This window comes from Ailuropoda melanoleuca, chromosome X, assembly GCF_002007445.2.
Source record: "Ailuropoda melanoleuca isolate Jingjing chromosome X, ASM200744v2, whole genome shotgun sequence".
NCBI lineage: Eukaryota > Metazoa > Chordata > Mammalia > Carnivora > Ursidae > Ailuropoda > Ailuropoda melanoleuca.
Window position 1 is genome coordinate 80,549,497 of NC_048238.1, and position 19,152 is coordinate 80,568,648.

The 19,152-nt window shown below is 35.4% G+C and overlaps 1 protein-coding gene and 1 non-coding gene across 7 annotated transcripts in view; both read right to left on the bottom strand.

The window, feature by feature from the left end:
* LRCH2 (leucine rich repeats and calponin homology domain containing 2) overlaps positions 1 to 19,152 on the bottom strand; it is a 110,869-nt gene that overhangs the window by 20,901 nt on the left and 70,816 nt on the right. For 4 of the 6 annotated variants that reach the window (XM_034649547.1, XM_002928786.4, XM_034649543.1 and 1 more), the window contains 8 exons: positions 14,422 to 14,470; positions 14,228 to 14,344; positions 8,042 to 8,086; positions 5,664 to 5,714; positions 2,605 to 2,662; positions 1,729 to 1,841; positions 1,402 to 1,539; positions 1,171 to 1,248 (listed from right to left, as the gene is read on the bottom strand). In XM_034649547.1, the coding sequence (XP_034505438.1) occupies positions 1,171 to 1,248; positions 1,402 to 1,539; positions 1,729 to 1,841; positions 2,605 to 2,662; positions 5,664 to 5,714; positions 8,042 to 8,086; positions 14,228 to 14,344; positions 14,422 to 14,470 (649 nt within the window). The remainder of the gene's footprint in view (positions 1 to 1,170; positions 1,249 to 1,401; positions 1,540 to 1,728; positions 1,842 to 2,604; positions 2,663 to 5,663; positions 5,715 to 8,041; positions 8,087 to 14,227; positions 14,345 to 14,421; positions 14,471 to 19,152) is intronic. The other 2 variants (XM_034649546.1, XM_034649545.1) reach the window with 1 other exon arrangement.
* LOC117797572 lies at positions 5,198 to 5,326 on the bottom strand. Its single transcript, XR_004622578.1, has one exon. It is a non-coding gene; the product is annotated as a small nucleolar RNA SNORA35 (small nucleolar RNA).

The window sequence follows — 19,152 nt, forward strand, 5'->3', positions numbered from 1 at the left end:
TGAGGGCTTCAGAGGGGAGGGGGTGGGGGAATGGGATAGGCTGGTGATGGGTAGTAAGGAGGACACGTATTCCATGGTGCACTGGGTGTTATACGCCAACTAAGGAATCATCGAACTTTACATCAGAAACCAGAGATGTACTGTATGGTGACTAACATAATAAAATAAAAAAACATTAAAAAAAAGATATAAATATATCAAATCAACACACTGTACAACAAAGTTACACAACATTATGTGTCAATTATATCTCAATAAGAATAAATTTTTAAAAATAAAAGGGAAAAGTATAACTATATTGTGATCTGCTAACAACACCATGTCCTCTCAACAGTCAATCATCTTAACGTTAGGCTTAAAATGTTGTCTAAAAAAGCAATATTTTAATTATTTGTTTTTATTATAATTACAATAATGCTTTGTCAATTTTATAGTACTGCAATTATTATGTGAAACATAAGCCAATTCCTACAAATTTCAGACAAAGTTTATCCCATGAAATATCATAACATGTTACTATGATTTCCAATTTGCCATTTTAAATAAATTTTAAAAGGCAGTTAACAAGGGCACTTGGGTGGCTCAGTCGGTTAAGCGCCTGTCTTCGGCTCAGGTCATGATCTCCAGGTCCTGGGATCAAGCCACGCATTGGGCTCCCTGCTCAGCAGAGAGCCTGCTTCTCCATCTCCCTCTGCCCCTCTGCCCTGCTCGTACTCTGTCTCACTATCTCAAATAAATAAATAAAATATTTTTTGAAAATTAAAAAAATTTAAAAAGTAAAACATAGTTAACACTGAATGCACATCTTCCAATCAGAGTCTACCCAAAGATTTACAATGGAGTCCAAATGTCTTTCAGCAGGAAAAATGAAAGTAGCAATTGCATCATGATCAAGTTTTAATATAGCCACTATGTCATGTTTATTCAATGATATGTATGATTACAGAATTTTTCCATACACGTTGCTGTTTTATAAATGACTTTAAAAGCAGCTTAAGCACATTCATTAGATAGCTGTTACGGTTAAAGCTGGAACTCAGTAAAACGTACCAAAGGAAGGTATTCATTTTCATGTTCAGAAAGCGTTATTCATCTGATTGTGAAGAACTCCAGTATGCACATAATAAATTAATATTTAAATGATCATTTTGTTAGAAAAGTAACAGTTACCTGTGATACACCCAACTTTTTACAAGCATCAAGAAAATTTTCTACATTTCTTCGACATTTTGCCATGCTCAGTTTAGGCTGTAAAGGAAAAGGAAAAAGGCATTTTTCAGGCATATTTATACAGAAATTTATCAATATAAAAATTAATTTTATTGAGGTATATTATTTAAAGAAGGTGTCAAGAAGCTTTATCTTTCTTTAGAGAACTAACAAACTACAGACAAAACTTACCACTGCCGGTGATGGCACATGAATACTAGCTACAGAGCGTGGCCTTATGTGATTGGCTAAATGGCAAAGAACAACCCCATCCATCAGTGCAGCTCCAATGTCATCAGGCAAAATTACTTTTAACCTGGACTCGAGATTCTATAAAGAAACGGGTATAAATCACAGACATTTTATGTAAATATATATGCTATAAATTTATATTACTAATCATTATATACTCCAAATTTTAAAAAGCTTTGCAAATAAAATTCAGATATCTTGCTAATTTTCCAAGTTAAATCCATATCCATTTCTACAAAGCAGATCTGTAAGGTCAAGCTTACTTACATTGCGAAGTTGTCGTATTTGCTCTCGTTCTTCCCGTAGATGTTCCATTTTTCTTCTCATTGTAAATCCTGGATCTGCTGCCCCATATTCCTGGCGAGATGAACGGCTAAAAGCTATAAAAACAGAAATTTCCTAGCTTATCACAAGGCTAATAGGAAGACTCAACCAGCGGTGGGAAAAGAGGCATGATAAAAAAGAATCAGTACAAAACTACATAAAACACTATTACTTATTAATACATTCTAAATATTTTTTATAGAATATAATTGAAATCTACTTATCTGCACAATTGAAAGCAACAGGGAAGACACGTGTAACGATTTCTACCACCTATACGTGTTCTTATTTAAACATACGTTATTAGAAGCTTATGATCCAGGTTAAAAATTATTGAACATAAATCAGCCTTTACTATCTTTAAAGAAAAAGGAAATTATTCTTGAAGGTCAATACAGTTATTCAGGAATAAAAACTATAATTCAATACCTTGCCAAGTAACATGGATCCATTTTCTTTTGGGCTTGCCAAATGCGAAAAGATCCCTTTTTAAAACCACAATATAATGGAGTGCTATAATTTCAAACAGTGTTTGGTCTGCTGGCAGAGTGGTCATTCTAATAGCAGTCACAGTAGAGTAGAAATAAGACTGCAGTATATCTAAGGCAAAAAGCTGAGGTTTCAGGAGCTTGAAGGTAAAGAGGAAGAAAGAAATGGGGAATGGGAATTGGAAAGACAAATAAGGTTAAGAGAAAATTACTTTTAGGAGAGGGGAAAGAATCTATGTGTACTTAAAACTATGGAATCAATCCCACTTAAGCTGAAAAACTCTAGTTTCACATATAACCAAAAAATTTTATTTGCAGAATATATAATTACCTGATCTAGGCTTCAAGCCAAAAGGACCATGTGAAAAACCATCAGTTCTATCATATTCCTAAAAAAAGAATAGAAATAAAACCACTTTTCTTTTAAAATAACCAAGGTAGTTATTCATATCCATTTCAATTTTAGAAGTATTTGTTTCCATAATTAGTGGAGTACAGAAAAGCAAACTGCATTTCAATTCAAATTGATACATTTCACTTTTAAAAGGTCTACAAATATTTGCTAATTGATCTGACTACATAAGCTTTTAAATACTTCTCTCTCATAGTATAAGGAAAAGTAAAAATTACTGAATTATATAAAATAAACAGATACTGGGTGTCTGGGTGGCTCAGTCAGTTAGGCGTCTGCCTTCAGCTAGGGTCATGATCCCAGGGTCCTGGGATGGAGCCCCACATCTGGCTCCCTGCTCAGCGGGGAGCTGCTTCTCCCTCTGTCCCTCCCCTCTGCTTGTGCTCTCTCTCTTACTCTCTTTCGCTCTTTCTCTCAAATAAATAAAATCTTTTTTAAAAATCAATAGTTTTTTTTTTAATGAAGAACCAGATTAAAGCCTCCACAAAGTGAAATACTTTTCAGTGAAAAAATAAGTGAAATTAGCAACATTCACTCAGTATCTACTATGGGTTTGACATTTAGTAGATAAAATGAGGCAAACCTGCACATTCATACTAATAGGGGGTGATAGGTGATACTAATAAATCATAAATTATCATCTATTTGAATACATTGTTTTGAAGTGCTTTCACATAGTGGTGTGCTGTGGAAAGAAATAGTATATTTTAAAAATCTAGGAAAAAAATTACAAAATTAGAAAGCTTAGGCTAACTTTTGAGCAAAACATTTAATTTCTCAGGGCTCCTGAGTGGCTTAGTCGGTTAGGCATCTGCCTTCGGCTCAGGTCATGATCAGGGTCCTGGGATCAAGCCCTACATTGGGCTCCCTGCTTGCTCAGTGGGGATCCTGTTTCTCCCTCTCCCTCTGCCCCCCTGCTTGTGCTCTCTCTTTCTATCTCAAATAAATGAATAAAATCTTTAAAAAAATTTAATTTCTGGGATTATTTCTTTATATTTAAGATGGGGTGTTTGTGGTGAATATTAACTAAGATAATGAAAAGAAAGCACTTTAAAAATTGTACAGTGATAAGAAAACATAATTTCAGTCATATGTTATTTAATATTTGCAATAACTGTGAAGCAGCTAGAGTCTGAGCCTCAGTCATTTGTCTACCATTTATTGACTGGGATCTTTGGGAAAGGCTACCAATCTCTTTAGCTATAAAATCATGATAATACCCAACTCATGGGACAACTTTAGGTTCAAGTGTATAGGCAAGCACTTTGTTAATAGTATAGTACTAGGAGTGCCTGGGTGGCTCAGTCGGTTAAGTGTCTGACTCTTGATTTCAGCTCAGGTCTTGATCTCAGCGTCAGGAGTTCAGGCCCTGCATTGGGTTCTAAGCTGGGCATGGAACCCANCTTTAAAAAAAAAAAAAAAAAAAAAAAAAAACCCAGTATAGTACCATACTAGGGGTTCCTGGCTGGCTCAGTCAGTAGAGCATGTGACTCTTGATCTCAGGGTCGTGAGTTCAAGCCCCACGTTGTGTGGAGCCTACTTAAATTTTTTTTTAATTTTTTAAAAATATTATAATACTATATTAATTGTTTTTACCATTTTCTTTCACAGATGAAATGGAAGTAATCAGAATTTTTTTGATTCTCTACATCTTCTGTTAACATGTTACATGCAGTTCAAGTTGAATGTTAGTTTAGCCACCAAAACACATGCTCATCACCCTATCCATCCACAAGCTCACAGTTTGTCTTCATTATTTTGAATAAAGCATTATAAATTCCCCAAAATTTCACTTATCCAAATGTAAGCAAAATGTATTATAAAAGCAATATAATTTATTTAAGAAAACTGGCAGTAATATTCTCCCCATGAGCACAGATCATAAAATCATAAGCCAACTAGGGAACTAGTCACTGATATGCTTACATTTATTATAACTGAAAGTAAAAGAAATGATTAACAAGAGCATGTGATAAAGACTAATTTTAGGATATCCTAATTTAAATTACTTTCTAAAAGAACGCAAGCCATTTTACTTGCCGTATAAATAATTTAGAAACATGTTTATAAAGCTAATATCCAAATCCATTTAAATGTTTTGTAATGCAACTCACCCAAAACAAAAGACAAATGATCTTGGCTTTTAAAAAAAAATTGACACCACCTATATAAAATGAAATACTATCTATGTAATTAACCATAGTTAGATAATGAATATGGATGATCCAAACATTTAGACAAAGTTCTGAATTCACCAATTCACCAAGTGAATATATAATCATTTATTTACTAATAATGCCAACACACTTTTAGAATACTAAATAAGGTAATCTGAAGTAGAAATGATAGTGCTCCAATTTTTTAAAAATTTATCTCTTGTTGTAAAGCAATGGGTTTAACTAAGTTAGAAGAATCATTCAAGCCACCAGAATATTTGGATGAGATCTCACAAATGCTAACTTTCATCCACCCCTTCTTCCTATGCTCCCCCTTAGGTCTAAGATGCCAGGAAATGTGTACCCTCCTGTCGATAGGAACAACCCACCACAGGGAAGTTTCTCGTGGAAAAAGGAAGCTTCTCTTGCATTGCTTTCAGGCCTAATTGGTTATGAGAAAAACCAAAGGCCATTGCACAATGCTGACGTACTTCTTTCAAATTTAAAATTGCAAAGTTGTTCTTATCATTTATTTCAAAATATAGATGAATTATGAAACATAAGAATTTTATAAGGTGAAGTCTTCTCTATGCTCTATACGCATTTTCCAATAAGTAATTCAGGTGATATTATTATGAATATTTGTACAAAAGATGGTGGTCTTAGAATTTTTTATAGGCTAGGTTTGTACGAATTCACCTACTGTGGATTGTTTAATAAGGGTGAATAAATTATATTGTTTAAAAGAAAAAGAAAGATGATATTAGAGAGAAGAGACAAGGAAGAAACCTATGTAATCATATATAAAAACAGAATTTGTACCTCAGATGATACCGGAGATTGTGGTGACATATTAGCATTATCACTGTCTTGCTAAAATATAAAAATAAAAAGATGATAGATGAAATTAAAAAACAAATGATGATTTAGACATATAAAAGAAAAACTGAAAATTGCTTTGATCAACTCATAAAGGAAGAATCTAGAAAACACCATCAACTACCTTGCCAGTCAAAGTGTGGTCTGTGAGAACCAACAGCATCAGCACCCTCTTGGAGCCTGTGAGAAGTGCAGAATCTCAGGCCAACCCTAGACTTGCTGAACCAGACTCAATATTTCAATAAGATCCCCAGGTGATTGATTCATAAGCACTTTAAGGTATCAGAAGCACTATCTATTCACATCAAATATTCCTAAAAATCTATTTCCTTTAAATAACAAAAATGAAAAGAATCTTTCCATAGTTCTTAGAAGAGATCCATATGTAGGATTAATTACTGATGGGAAATGCCAACAAGATGCTACAATCTGAAAGAGGTACATGGAGGCATGCAAAAATTCCATCACCAAGTAAGAATGTTTTATGTGGAAAATTATGTGTATCTAATATAGACGTAGTAGTAATTACAAAGAACTTAACTGCATAAAATAATATTAAATGATCAATGTTTTTTGAATGACTACTACCAACCAAATATAAAAATCTTCACATTTAACCTTGAATATGCACACCACATAGGACATTTATTCATTATTCAACAAAAGATTATGGACTGCCTACTATAGGTCAGACAAGGTGCTAGACAGTGGGAATATTAAAATGTAGTAAAATATCATCCACTCAAGGATCTCTCGGTCTAGGGGGAAAAGAGATTCATTTGTACAGGTAATACAACCTTCTCAGTACAGTGACAGAGCTATGCATGGCATATTATGAGGCACAGGTAAGGAGCACTTGGGGAAATGGCAGGGGTGGTGGAGAAAGGCAAATTTCCTGAGAAAGTGAAAAAGTGAGTAGGTGTTTACCAGAAAGAGAAGGAAGGGAATAACATTCCAAGATGTCCGAAAGGACAAGGACGAAGGCACAGAAGCAAAAATGAAAGAAAACCTTTGAGCAGTCCATATTGCTGGAGAGTACAGTGAAAGAAAGAGAAAGCAAGACACGTCATGAGCTGAGGCTGATGTGCTAAAGCAGAGGCCTGATCAGGAAAGACCAAGAATTTATCTTCTAAGTGACAGGGACACAGTGAAGCTTTCTAAGCAAGGGGATGGCCTGAGCCCATTTTTGTGTTCTTTGGTGCAATCATTAGGGCTGCAGGAAGGAAAAAGGGCTAGAGAAAGGGAAAAGAACAAGGATGCTATTGTGGTAGTACAGGCAAAAAATGCTAAGGGCCTCTGCCAGAGCAGAGAAAGCAGAAATGCAGTTGGGGAATGTATTCAAAATATTTCAGTATCAGAAAGAAAAAGTAGGTCTTTGGTAACTGATTAAATATTAAGGCAGGCAGGACCAAAGTGGATATAAAATACAAAGGGGCAGGAACAATAATAGTCAAGCTGCACCTCTAGCTCAGGGTTCAGCAAACATTTTCCGTGTGATGCCATTTCCTAAAATTAAAGTTTTCAGAAGCCCTGCCAAGTACTCAACATCATATTAACTACCAATCCCACCAATCAAAAAGATACAAAGCTTAAGTATTTATGGTGATGATACTGTATCATTTAAAAAATGCTAGGCTGCTGCATAATTTAAAATGGTGAGATAAGGGCGCCTGGGTGGCTCAGTTGGTTAAGTGTCTGCCTTCAGCTCAGGTCCTGATCCTAGGGTCCTGGGATCAAGCCCCACATCAGGCTCCCTGCTTAGTGGGTAGTCTGCTTCTCCCTCTGCCTCTGCCTGCTGCTCCCCCTGCTTGTGCTGTCAAATAAATAAATAAATAAAATCCTTTTTAAAAATACATAAATAATAAAATGGCAAGATAGAGAAATTTATAATAACGCACAAACTGTAGCAATTTAATTTCAAATGTTAAAACAGTAAACAAAATTTGTAGAAAACGATTAATAAATTCCAGAAGAATCTCAACTGACCACGAGGTTGATTTAGGAAGACAAAAGAGAAAATGTAAAAGACAAATGTTAATAAAATTCTAAAACTGAACTACTAGAAATTCTGTCAAAATAAAGGATATATGGAAATTACATAATTAATAATTATGTAATATACACATTATGTAATAATATGTAATAATATTACATAATTAATAATTGCATGATGATGTTCAGTTTTTATTATTGGAAAAAACCCATGCCTTAAATCACTAACCAAGAAACTGACAGAGGTATTACATTTTACTCTGAATGAGCCAACTACATATGAAAAGTAAACATTTTAAATAACTGTTACAATTACCCTCTTTTCTCACCTCATCATTTTCATTGCCACTTGAACTCTTCCTTGATGATTTATACTGAAAAATATTTAAAACACACAATTTATTTTTCTTTGTACATATGAGTTCTCTACCAGTAAATTATATGTGACATTTATTCATATTTTGGTACTTTTATTAAATTATCTGACACTAACTTTAATTACATAACAGTTTAAACAGTCCTACCACTTACTAATAGCTAACATATACAGTGCTTTCATGTGCAAGGCATCGTTCTATATATCTGTTAACATTTCCTTACTGACCCAATCCACTTCCCATTCATTCAGGTTTTCTATCTGAAGGTTGTCTTAAGCTCTGCATTTTTCTTAATCCACTATATCCAAAACATCATTGTCAATTCTTTCTGTAATGTCTCTCTGAAGAACCTAGGCCCCCACTATCTCACACCTAGTGAGTGATCTCACCATTCAAAAATGCCATCTATTGTTAAGAAACCTACTGATTTCAGATAAGAAAAACCATTATGTTAGGTGTATATATATATTGACTATACAATAACAGTAATAGTGATAATAGCTAATACTTATATAAGTGTTTACTATACACCAGGCACTGACAAAAGTGTGTTACATGTATCAACCCACTTAATCGTCCTAACAATGCTAAAGTAAATACTATTATCTGCATTTTAAACTGAGGCACCAAGGTCATATCCTTAAAATAAAAAATGCTAGTATGTGAACAAGCGCTTGTTTTTAGAATCCAGAGTCAAAGAAATACAGTGTGACAATCACTAGAGTTCTTATTTTAAAGTCCTCTAGGGTTCTTATTCCTAAATCCTCCTCACCACAAATAATCCTGCAAATCAGTGGCAGATTAACACACTCATAACACAACTTGCAACTCATGACTCCCCTATTGAAAAACCTACTTTCAAATTATGTTCAATTCTTCTTTACCTGGCATTCAAAGTTTATTTAATGGCCTTTACTTATGCAGCTTTATATTCCATAACTCTTGGAAAACTAGATAATCTACCTGATAGCTCAACCACAGACTGGGAGGCAAGCAGTATTAGGGATTACAAATACCAGACCTAAATTCCTTCATTGTCTCTCCAGTGATTTATGACAACTATCACTAATCTACCAGGGTGCTCTTTCCAGCTGACCCCAGACATAGTCTCAATATGTTTGCAACCCCGTATTCCAGATAGCCACTGAATGGAGTTGGTCTGTGTGAAAAAACCTACTTGCCATCCCTAGACATGATGCTTGCTGACAATATGTATTCTTGGTTCTATTCTACTTCAATAAAAGAGTGACATTTGTACGGCAGACCCTAGGACCTGCAGGTGGCATCAGTCATAACAGTAAAGGAGAAGAAACTCATGGACGTCAAAACAAAGAAGCTGCCAAGTTGAATACTGTTGCAGGATCTCACCCCTCAAGGCACTGTTGGAGTGTTTCAAAGAGGTTACTACCAGTATTACAAGTCTGTCAATGTGAAGAAAGGGAACATCACTGGGGTTTCTATGTTGCTGGCACCTTAGGTGCTTTTCAACTACTGCCTATCATACAAGGAATTAAAAAATAAACAGCTACACATGTACCACTGAAGAGGGCCCAGTGTGGAGGGCTCAGTCTGCATTCCTGACCATCACCTTCTTTGTCATCCTTGGTATTTGCTGAATCCTTTCTTATTTCAACTGAGAATTAATACCTGATAAAAAATGACTGGTACAAAAACAAAAAAACAAAACAAAAGAATGACATTTGATTCCTTAAATGTATATTCTGTGGCAAGTGTTATTCTCATAACTACTTCACATTATCAAGTAATTCAGTAGTTATAAGAATCCTGTAAAAGAAGATACTATTAGAGTCATTTGAGGATAGAAAAAAATTAAGCTCAGCAAGGTTAGGTGATTTGTCAAAGTCACACAGTTAGTCAATATCCAAGTTAAAAACTGGAACCAAAGTGGTTTGATCCGAGAAGCCAAGGCTCTTAACCACTATGCTATACTACCATGTCTAAATCCTGAATGATTAGAAGTTTGCCAGGAATAAAAGGGGCTAGTGGGCATTCTCAGAAGAAGGAAAACAGAAGGAATAAAAAAGCTCAGCCTATGCAAAAAACAAAGGGTAGCAGTATGGCGGGGTGCCTGGGTGGCACAGTCGATGAAGCGTCAAACACTTGGTTTTGGCTCAAGTCATATCTCAAGGTTGTGAGACTGAGGCCCCCACTGGGCTCCACACTCAGTGGGGAGTCTGCTTGAGATTCCTCTCTCCCTCTTCCTCTGCCCCTCCCCACCCATGCTCTCTCTCTCTCTAAAAATAAATAAATAAATAAATCTTTTTAAAATAATAACAGTATGGGGGCGCCTGGGTGGCACAGCGGTTGGGCGTCTGCCTTCGGCTCAGGGCGTGATCCCGGCGTTGGGGGATCGAGCCCCACGTCAGGCTTCTCCGCTGTGAGCCTGCTTCTTCCTCTCCCACTCCCCCTGCTTGTGTTCCCTCTCTCGCTGGCTGTCTCTATCTCTGTCGAATAAATAAATAAAATCTTTAAAAAAAAAAAAAATAACAGTATGGCTAGTGAGGAGAGTGAATTGTGGCAGGTAATAAAACTTAGAGAAGTAGGTGAGCATGGTGTCTGTAGTTTTTTGATAGTCCAAACTCTGGGGCACCTGATTGGCTCAGTTGGGCAACTGACTTCGGCTCAGGTAATGATCCTGGAGTTCCAGGACTGAGTCCCACATCGGGCTCCCTGCTCAGTGGGGAGACTGCTTCTCCCTCTTGACCTCCCCCTTCTCATGTTCTCTCTCTCTCTCTCTCAAATAAAAAAATAAAATTAAAAAAAAATTTTTAAAAAAAGTCCAAACTTTGTGTTACTGATCATAGAGAGCCAAGAAAAAAATTTAAACCAGGGATTTCTCTAAGGACTGTGAAACTACAGAAAGGGGAGCAAATTAAGTCATTGCAATTGCATAGACAAGAAAGAATGAGGGTTCCAACAAAAGCAAGGACAGTAGAGATGGAGAAGAAATGATGAATTGGAGAAAGGACATGTAATTAACATCCTGGTGATCAATTAGGTGAGAAGAATGAGAGAAGGAAAGATCCAGGAGGACTGAAGTATAGAGCACAGACAATCGGATAGATACTGCTACTATTAACTCGAATAAAGAACAGAGAGGAGAAGCAAGTTCCATGGGAGAGAGGAGCAGGAGGGAGAGACATACCAAATTTGAAATATATGTAGGGCATCCAGAAAATTAGAAACACAGGTCTGGAGACCAGGAAAAAAGTTATGGGATGTAAATTTAGACCCGCCAGAATAGGAGACATCTGGAGTCATAATACCTTCAGAGAGAGTTTTTAGGGTGATGAAAAGAGGATGAGCCCCTAAGAGCAAGCAGAAGCAAAGTCACAAGAGAAGTTAAACAAGAACATCCAAAGGAAACAGAAGAACCAAGGAAGAAAAATGAGATAGAAACCAAGAAAGGAGTTTCAAGAAGAGAGACGTGGCAGAGATCACTGTCAAATTCTTAGGTACATGTTAAGCTCTAGGTAAGGGGCTATTTCAATGGAGAAATGGAAGCAGAAGCCAGACTGGGTGGGTTAAGGAGTGATCAGAAACTGGAGATACAGAAATGGTAAGTCTGGCCATAAAAGAAAAGAGACAAGGCAACAGCTGCAAGGGGACTTGGGGTAACTGCGGAGGTCTGAGCCCATGTATAGATGGAAAGTAAAGAGATGGAAAGAATGTAGAAGAGTGAGTGAATAACTGATAAAGGAAAAAAAACAGTGTAATGAGGTCAAGAACATAGATAATGAGACTTGTATTACTATTACTCAACTACACTTCTAATTAAAAATATTCATTATATATGAAAACTTAGAAAGGAACTCCTTAGTTTGCACTACTGCACAGATTTAAAGGTCCTAACACCCAAAACCTAATATATGCATAGATTTGAGAATATTCTATAAGTCCAACTTTTATTGAATCAATTCAGCTGTCCTCAATTAGTATTAGTCTGAATAACTAAAGTTTACTATATCTAAATTCAAATAACATAGTAAAGACCTGTTTACAAACCAGAGAAACAAAAAAGGTCAATTCACTTCTGAAGCTTATGTTAATTTCACAGGAGAGACAATAACTTGTGCACAAATTCTCAGAACAAAACAAATCAGGTTATTTCACAAACCCAGCTGACTTCCCTATTCCAGTATAAAATTAATCATGATCAGAGAAAATACATAAGAATACTTTCCTTGGCGTCAGCCTTTAAATGAAGATATACTGTATTTATGAAATCAGATATGTATTTTAAGGGTCATTATAATGTTTTATCATAACAGGAATAAAATACATTTGAAGACAAATATATATGGCATTTCAATAAATCAAATAATCCTTGAAACTAATATGGTATAGTTATTCTAATGCTTTTTAATTTTCTTATTTAGAAATCAATCATCAAATGCATTTAGAAATCCATGTATTATTTTTAGAAGATATTAAAGTTACTAATTTATATTAAACATAATTTATCAAAAAATTAGATGTTCATTTTTGTTGTGTATCTTATTAAAAGTATTAATACATTTCTGTAAAATGTAAAATATATTTGCCTTTTTGTGAAAGATTTTTAATAAAGAAATATATTTCCTGAAATACCTTTACTTTGAAAAATGCAGTGACTTTATTTTGGCAATGAGGACATTATTTTATTTAGTAGAGTAGTAACCTACACAAAAGTGGTCTGGGAGTCTAGAAGAGTTAGTGTAACACTCCTACAGTGATTTACTTACTCATATAATCTGACCCAATTTATCTTCTTGCTCACATAATCTGGCCAATATGTTGAAACCTTTTTTACTTAGTTTCAGAGGCTTACCTGAAAAACATTACTATCCAAAATCAGTCTTGGCAACTGAGAAATAATAAATAAAGACACCCACATACACAAAGATACACACAAACACTTTCAATAAATATACTGAATAACAACAACGCTATTAGTAATTTACCAGGGAACACAAAGAAATCTTGTGGCTCAATCATTTACATGTGTTAGGATAAAGTTGCACAGAAGCTCCGGATGTTTCTTAAAACCACAAAGTGAATGGGGCTATCACTGAGTGAGCTTGGTGATATTTGGATATAAATCTCTAAGGTAGTATATTTTCGTGTTTAATCAACTATAAATCCAGATTAAGTTCAGTAATATAGCCTATGAATAACCCTTTTGATTCTTGGGAGATGGGTGATTAAGTAAGAGAAATTTTATTTTTGAAATAAAGACACTTCATAGGTATCAGTAAGGTCTTAAGCAAGAAAATACTGGCGATCCTGAATAATGGTTTTGACTTAGGGAATAGTATCTCAGGTTTATACCTTTTTTTTTTTTTTAACATCTTGGGGGGGGGAAACGGTTGCCACTCAATTTTTTTCAGTGTCCTAACACTGACATCTTCTGACTACTGAGGAGAACTACATTATCTCCTTAAACTATTTCCCAATGACAGGGCGCCCGGGTGGCTCAGTGGCTCAGTCTTTAAGCGTCTGCCTTCGGCTCAGGGCGTGATCCCAGCGCTCTGGGATCGAGCCCCACATCAGGCTCCTCCTCTGGGAGCCTGCTTCTTCTTCTCCCACTCCCCCTGCTTGTGTTCCCTCTCTCGCTGGCTGTCTCTATCTCTGTCAGATAAATAAATAAAATCTTTTAAAAAAAAATCATCTTAAGAAATCTAAGGTAGCAAGAAGAAAAAATGGGGGAGAAACACTTCCAAGCATTTCTAGAGCCATGTAAATAGCATTTATTGAGACAGAAACAGTTAAATGCTAATTGCAAATACATGTGAACTATATAGTGAAACAAATCTACTGAGAGACCTTTTCTAGGCAATTCTTTTAAAACATAACTATATATTGCTACAACTAGCAGTATAAGCAAACATTCATCTTTCATATCAAGTATCTGGTAAATCACAACATTAATCTACAATGTCATTCTTGATTGTTCTGAATTACTGATATTTTATATATTTAACTGGATCATATCATCTATACCCATGCATGTGGGAAGTGAAGAAAAAATAACATATTTACTATATGTAACTAGAGCTATAATCTACCTTATTAACACAAAACTTATAAAATCAAAACTAATAATTACAAAGTAAGTTTTGCAACTTAATAAAGTACCTTGAAATATTCTTTTCTAAGCTGTTTGCTCCGCCTCCTTTCTTCATTCTGCCAGATTATAGGTTGAGATTCTGGCCACTGCGGTTCATCTATTTGATCCTTCTGATTTTCTAAGGGCTGTAATGAGAAATTTCTTTTAACTAAATAAATGAGAACAAAATATTAGATATAATAGGAATTCATTTTCCTCTTACCTGCCATGTGAGGGGTGACAACGGTGAATTAACTTCATCTGCTGAGACACTACAAAATTAAAGATGGCTTAATATGTTAAAAAATTTAGAATTACCCTTAGGAATTTATTATGAACAATATAAAGTTGTATCTTTTTTTTAAATACCAGAAATCTAAAGAATTTACCCATGTCTATGATTTGAACTAATAACATAAAACATAAAGTCAACAAAAACATATTTAAGTTCCCAATCACTTCTATTCCTTTAAAAAACATCAAAAGGAGTTTATTTAATATCATCCTATGCAAAGGACTACTCAAAGGACTTTTTAGAGGCCAAAAGAAATGTAATACCTAGACATACAGTGAAAAAACAGAATGTGTATTACATTAAATCATTACAAAAAACAAATAAAAACAATAATTTTATACAAACTTATTTTAATGCCAAAGAGATTAGGGGAGTAATTCCTTTTCGACTATTGAATTACAGATTATGAAACTCTAACCCTTCATTCTGACACACAGGGGCTATGGTAGAAATTCTTTTCATCTGTTTTTGTCAGGAAAAGTAGACCACACATTTTATCATTAGGTAAGAAGCTCCTTTGGCAAAAATACACAGACAAAATGCCCACAAGAGCTGTTACTATTCAACACTGTTGTAGAACTTCTCTACTGCACAGTAAGAAAAGAACATTTAAAAATTAGAGAGAGGGGCGCCTGGGTGGCACAGCGGTTAAGCGTCTGCCTTCGGCTCAGGGCGTGATCCCGGCGTTATGGGATCGAGCCCCATATCAGGCTCCTCCGCTATGAGCCTGCTTCTTCCTCTCCCACTCCCCCCTGCTTGTGTTCCCTCTCTCGCTGGCTGTCTCTATCACTGTCGAATAAATAAATAAAAAATCTTTAAAAAAAAAAATTAGAGAGAAAGAAACAAATTTTCAAAGTTTATGGAAGACATGATTATCCAAGGGGGAAAAATCTATTATTATTAATAAAGACAGTTACCAATTATAAAAAATATACAAGAGTTAATAGGTTTCTCATATATCAATTATAACAAGCTATAAAATATATTAGGAAAAAAATTCATTCATAAAAGGAAGGAAAAGCAAAAATACTAGGAACAAACTTAACTTAGACATGCATAAGACCTACATGAAAAAAATTACCCATGTTGGGGCACCTGAGTGGCTCAATCAGTTAAGCATCCAACTCTTGATTTTGGCTCAGGTCATGATCTTGGGGGTGTGAGATCGAACCCTCAATGCTGAGCATGGAGCCTGCTTGGGATTCTCTCTCTCTCTCTCTCTCTCTCTCTCTCTCTCTCTCTCTCTCTCTCTGCCGCCAACCCTCTTTCCTGACCCCATTCATGCTCTCTCTTTCTCAGAAAACAAAACATAACAAAACAAAAAGCAAACTACCAAATGTCTAGTAAGGAAATTGAGTAACTGGCAAGTTCTTAGAAAGACTAAATATTATAGGTATAACTGCTTCAAATTAATTGACAGCAGAAATAAACTGTAATTAAAAAAACAAAGTATTTTGGGCTTGTCTTGGAAATTTGATAAAAGAATTTCAAAGTTAATTTGGAAGAATAAATGATTAAGAAAAGTTATATAATAAAGGGGACTTCCCTACTAGGAAATTGCACATATTCTATGAAAGTAATTAACTACTACTAGATCCAGAATTTATAGAATTTTCCAGTGGAAGACAAGTACGGGACCACAAATATAACAACTTACGATTAAAAAATGAAATTTACAATCATCATAGGAATGATAGGTTATATAGCAAATAGTGTTGAGACAACTGATTAACCAATTATAAAACACAGATGAAAGAAAGAAAGAAAGAAAGAAAGAAAGAAAGAAAGAAAGAAAGAAAGAAAGAAAAACAGAGGGTGAGGAGGACAGGGAGTGAGAAAAAGGAGAGAGGGTGCAAAAGAGGAAGAAAAAAACTAAATACCTTACCTCGTATCAAATACCAAAATTAATGACTAAAAGATCTAAATATGAATAAAGATGAAATCACATAAGTATATGAAAAATATGGACAGTAAGTTTTTAAATGTTGGGGCAGAGGGGGTATATGGAAGAAACAATTAAACTAAATATTGACAAAACACACAAAATATAAGAATTAGACTTTGTGTCTGGCCAAGATAGAATAACAGTGATCAGATTTACAACCTGGCAGAAAACACTAAAAGAACAAACAAAATATATAAAACTCTGCTTTTCAAGACACTGAGTATCAGGTAAGAAAAAAAGTTATTTTATCCCTTACGATGGGTAACAAACAAGGTAAACCCCGTAACTGCATCAGGTTGCTGCAGGAAAAGAGTTTCCAGGCTTCTAGCCCAGAGAGGAGGAACCAAAGTAAGACTGAGGGGGCTCCCTGTATTGAGGAGACAGAGCTGGGAGCCAGGGTGAAAAAAATGGATGGAATTAACAGAACAAAGTAATAGAGAAAAAAACAATGCACACAGATTTTAAAAGTTCTACAGGAGCATTCTTAAAATTTTCAACAGAGTACTGAGCCCTGATCATATGTATGAGAAAACTACACTAGGCAAAAGAATGAATTGCCAGAAAGATTACACAGAATAATTCCCACCCAGAGAGGACTATGAGTAAATAATACCAGTTCCCATCAGCCAGACCGGAAAAGCATATAGTTCATGGGGCATCAGCTATAGTATTAAGAAAAGTCTTGCTCCAGTAGGGGGCCAAATCTGGTCCCACAGTAAATGCCACACTGATTCCACATAACAAGTCATAAAAACAAGTCCCTGAAATATCAAACTGTTGCCAAGTAATTTTAACCACATCCTAGAACAAAGTTCAAGAATATTTATAATAGAGGCGCCTTGGTGGCGCAGTCGTTAAGCATTTGCCTTCGGCTCAGGGAGTGATCCCAGCATTCTGGGATCGAGCCCCACATCAGGCTCTTCCGCTAGGAGCCTGCTTCTTCCTCTCCCACTCCCCCTGCTTGTGTTCCCTCTCTCGCTGGCTGTCTTTCCTCTGTCAAATAAAAAAATAAAATCTTTAAAAAAAAAAAAAAAAAAAACTTCCCCTTTAAAAAAAAAAAGAATATTTATAATAATACTGTAAAATCCAGCATCCAAGAAGGTCAAGTTCACAATGTCCAGCATTCAATCAAAAATTCAATCAGGTAATGTTCAGGAAGCTAGAGGAAAAGACTAAACATGTTAAGTACAGACCCAACAGACATAAAATAGATTAAAATCAAATTTCAAGAGATGAAAAGTACAACATCTGAAATTAAAAATAAACTGGATGGGACTGACTGTAGATTGGACATTTAGTAGAGGGGTGCCTGGCTGGCTCAGTTGGTACAGCATGAGACTCTTGATCTCGGGGTTGTAAGTTTGAGTCCCACTTTGGGTATGGAGATTATTTAAAGACAAAATTTTTTAAAAAGTGATTAGTGAACATAAAGACTTAGTAAAAGAACTATCAAAATCAAACACAGAGGGGGCCTGGGTGGCTCAGTCAGTTAAGTATCTGCCTTCAGCTCAGGTCATGATCCTGGGGTCCTGCTACTCCCTCTCCTATTCCCCCTGCTTGTGCTCTCTCTTTCTCTGTCAAATAAATAAAAATCTTTAAAACATTTAAAAAGAAAAATCAAACACAGAAAGAAAAATATTTAAGAGGACTGAACAGAACGTCAGCAATTGGTGGGAAACTTCAAGTAGCCTAATATAAATATAATTGGGGTTCCAGAAGAATAGGTCAGGGGACAGAAAAGATATTTGAAGAAATAAGGGCCCCAAATTTTCAAATTTCATGAAAACAATAAAACCACAAATTTGAGAAGCTCAAAGAACTCCAAGCAAAAGAAAAATGAGGAAAACTACACCAAGATACATGATAATCAAATTACTTAAAAACAAATAATAAATAGAAAATGTAAACAGCAGCCAGAGAAAAAAGACACATTAGGTCCTATGAAACAAACATTGACAACAGAATTTTCATTAAAAAAAAAAAAAACCACAATCCAGAGGACAGTGGAAAAAACTCTTTAAGGTACTGAAAGAAAACAAAAATGTCAACCTAGAATTTTGTATCAGCAAAGATAGCTTTCAAAAATGAAGGTGAAACAAAGACTTTCTCATACAGAAGCTGAAAGGATTGAAAACCAGTGGCCCAGTAATAAAAGTAGTGTTAAAGTTTCTCTTTCAGGTAGAAAGAAAATTATACATGGAAATACAGAGCTACACGAAGGAATGCAGCAGAGATGGTAACTAAGGGAGGAAAGATAAAAGACATTATTCTGATTATTTAAATCTCTTTAAAGAAATAATTGACTCTTTAAAGCAAAAATAATAGCAATGTATTATGGGGTTTATAACATGTATCTAAGTAAAACATACAGCAACACCACCACAGAAACCAAAAGGGAAGAAACAGTATACTGCTGTAAAGTTATGCAATATATGAAATGGCATAATAGCACTTGAAGGTAGACTGCAATAAGCTAAACACTGTATTTTTTTAATTTTATTTATGTTTTTTTGTCAGAGAGAGAGAGAAACAGCGAGCAAGTGCAAAAGCAGGGGGAGCAGCAGGTAGAGGGAGAAGCAGGCTCCCCGCTGAGCAGGGAGCCTGATGTGGGGGCTGATCCCAGAACCCTGGGATCATGACCTGAGCCAAAGGCAGACACTTAACCGACTGAGCCACCCAGGCATCCCAGTTAAACACTATACGTTAAACTCTAA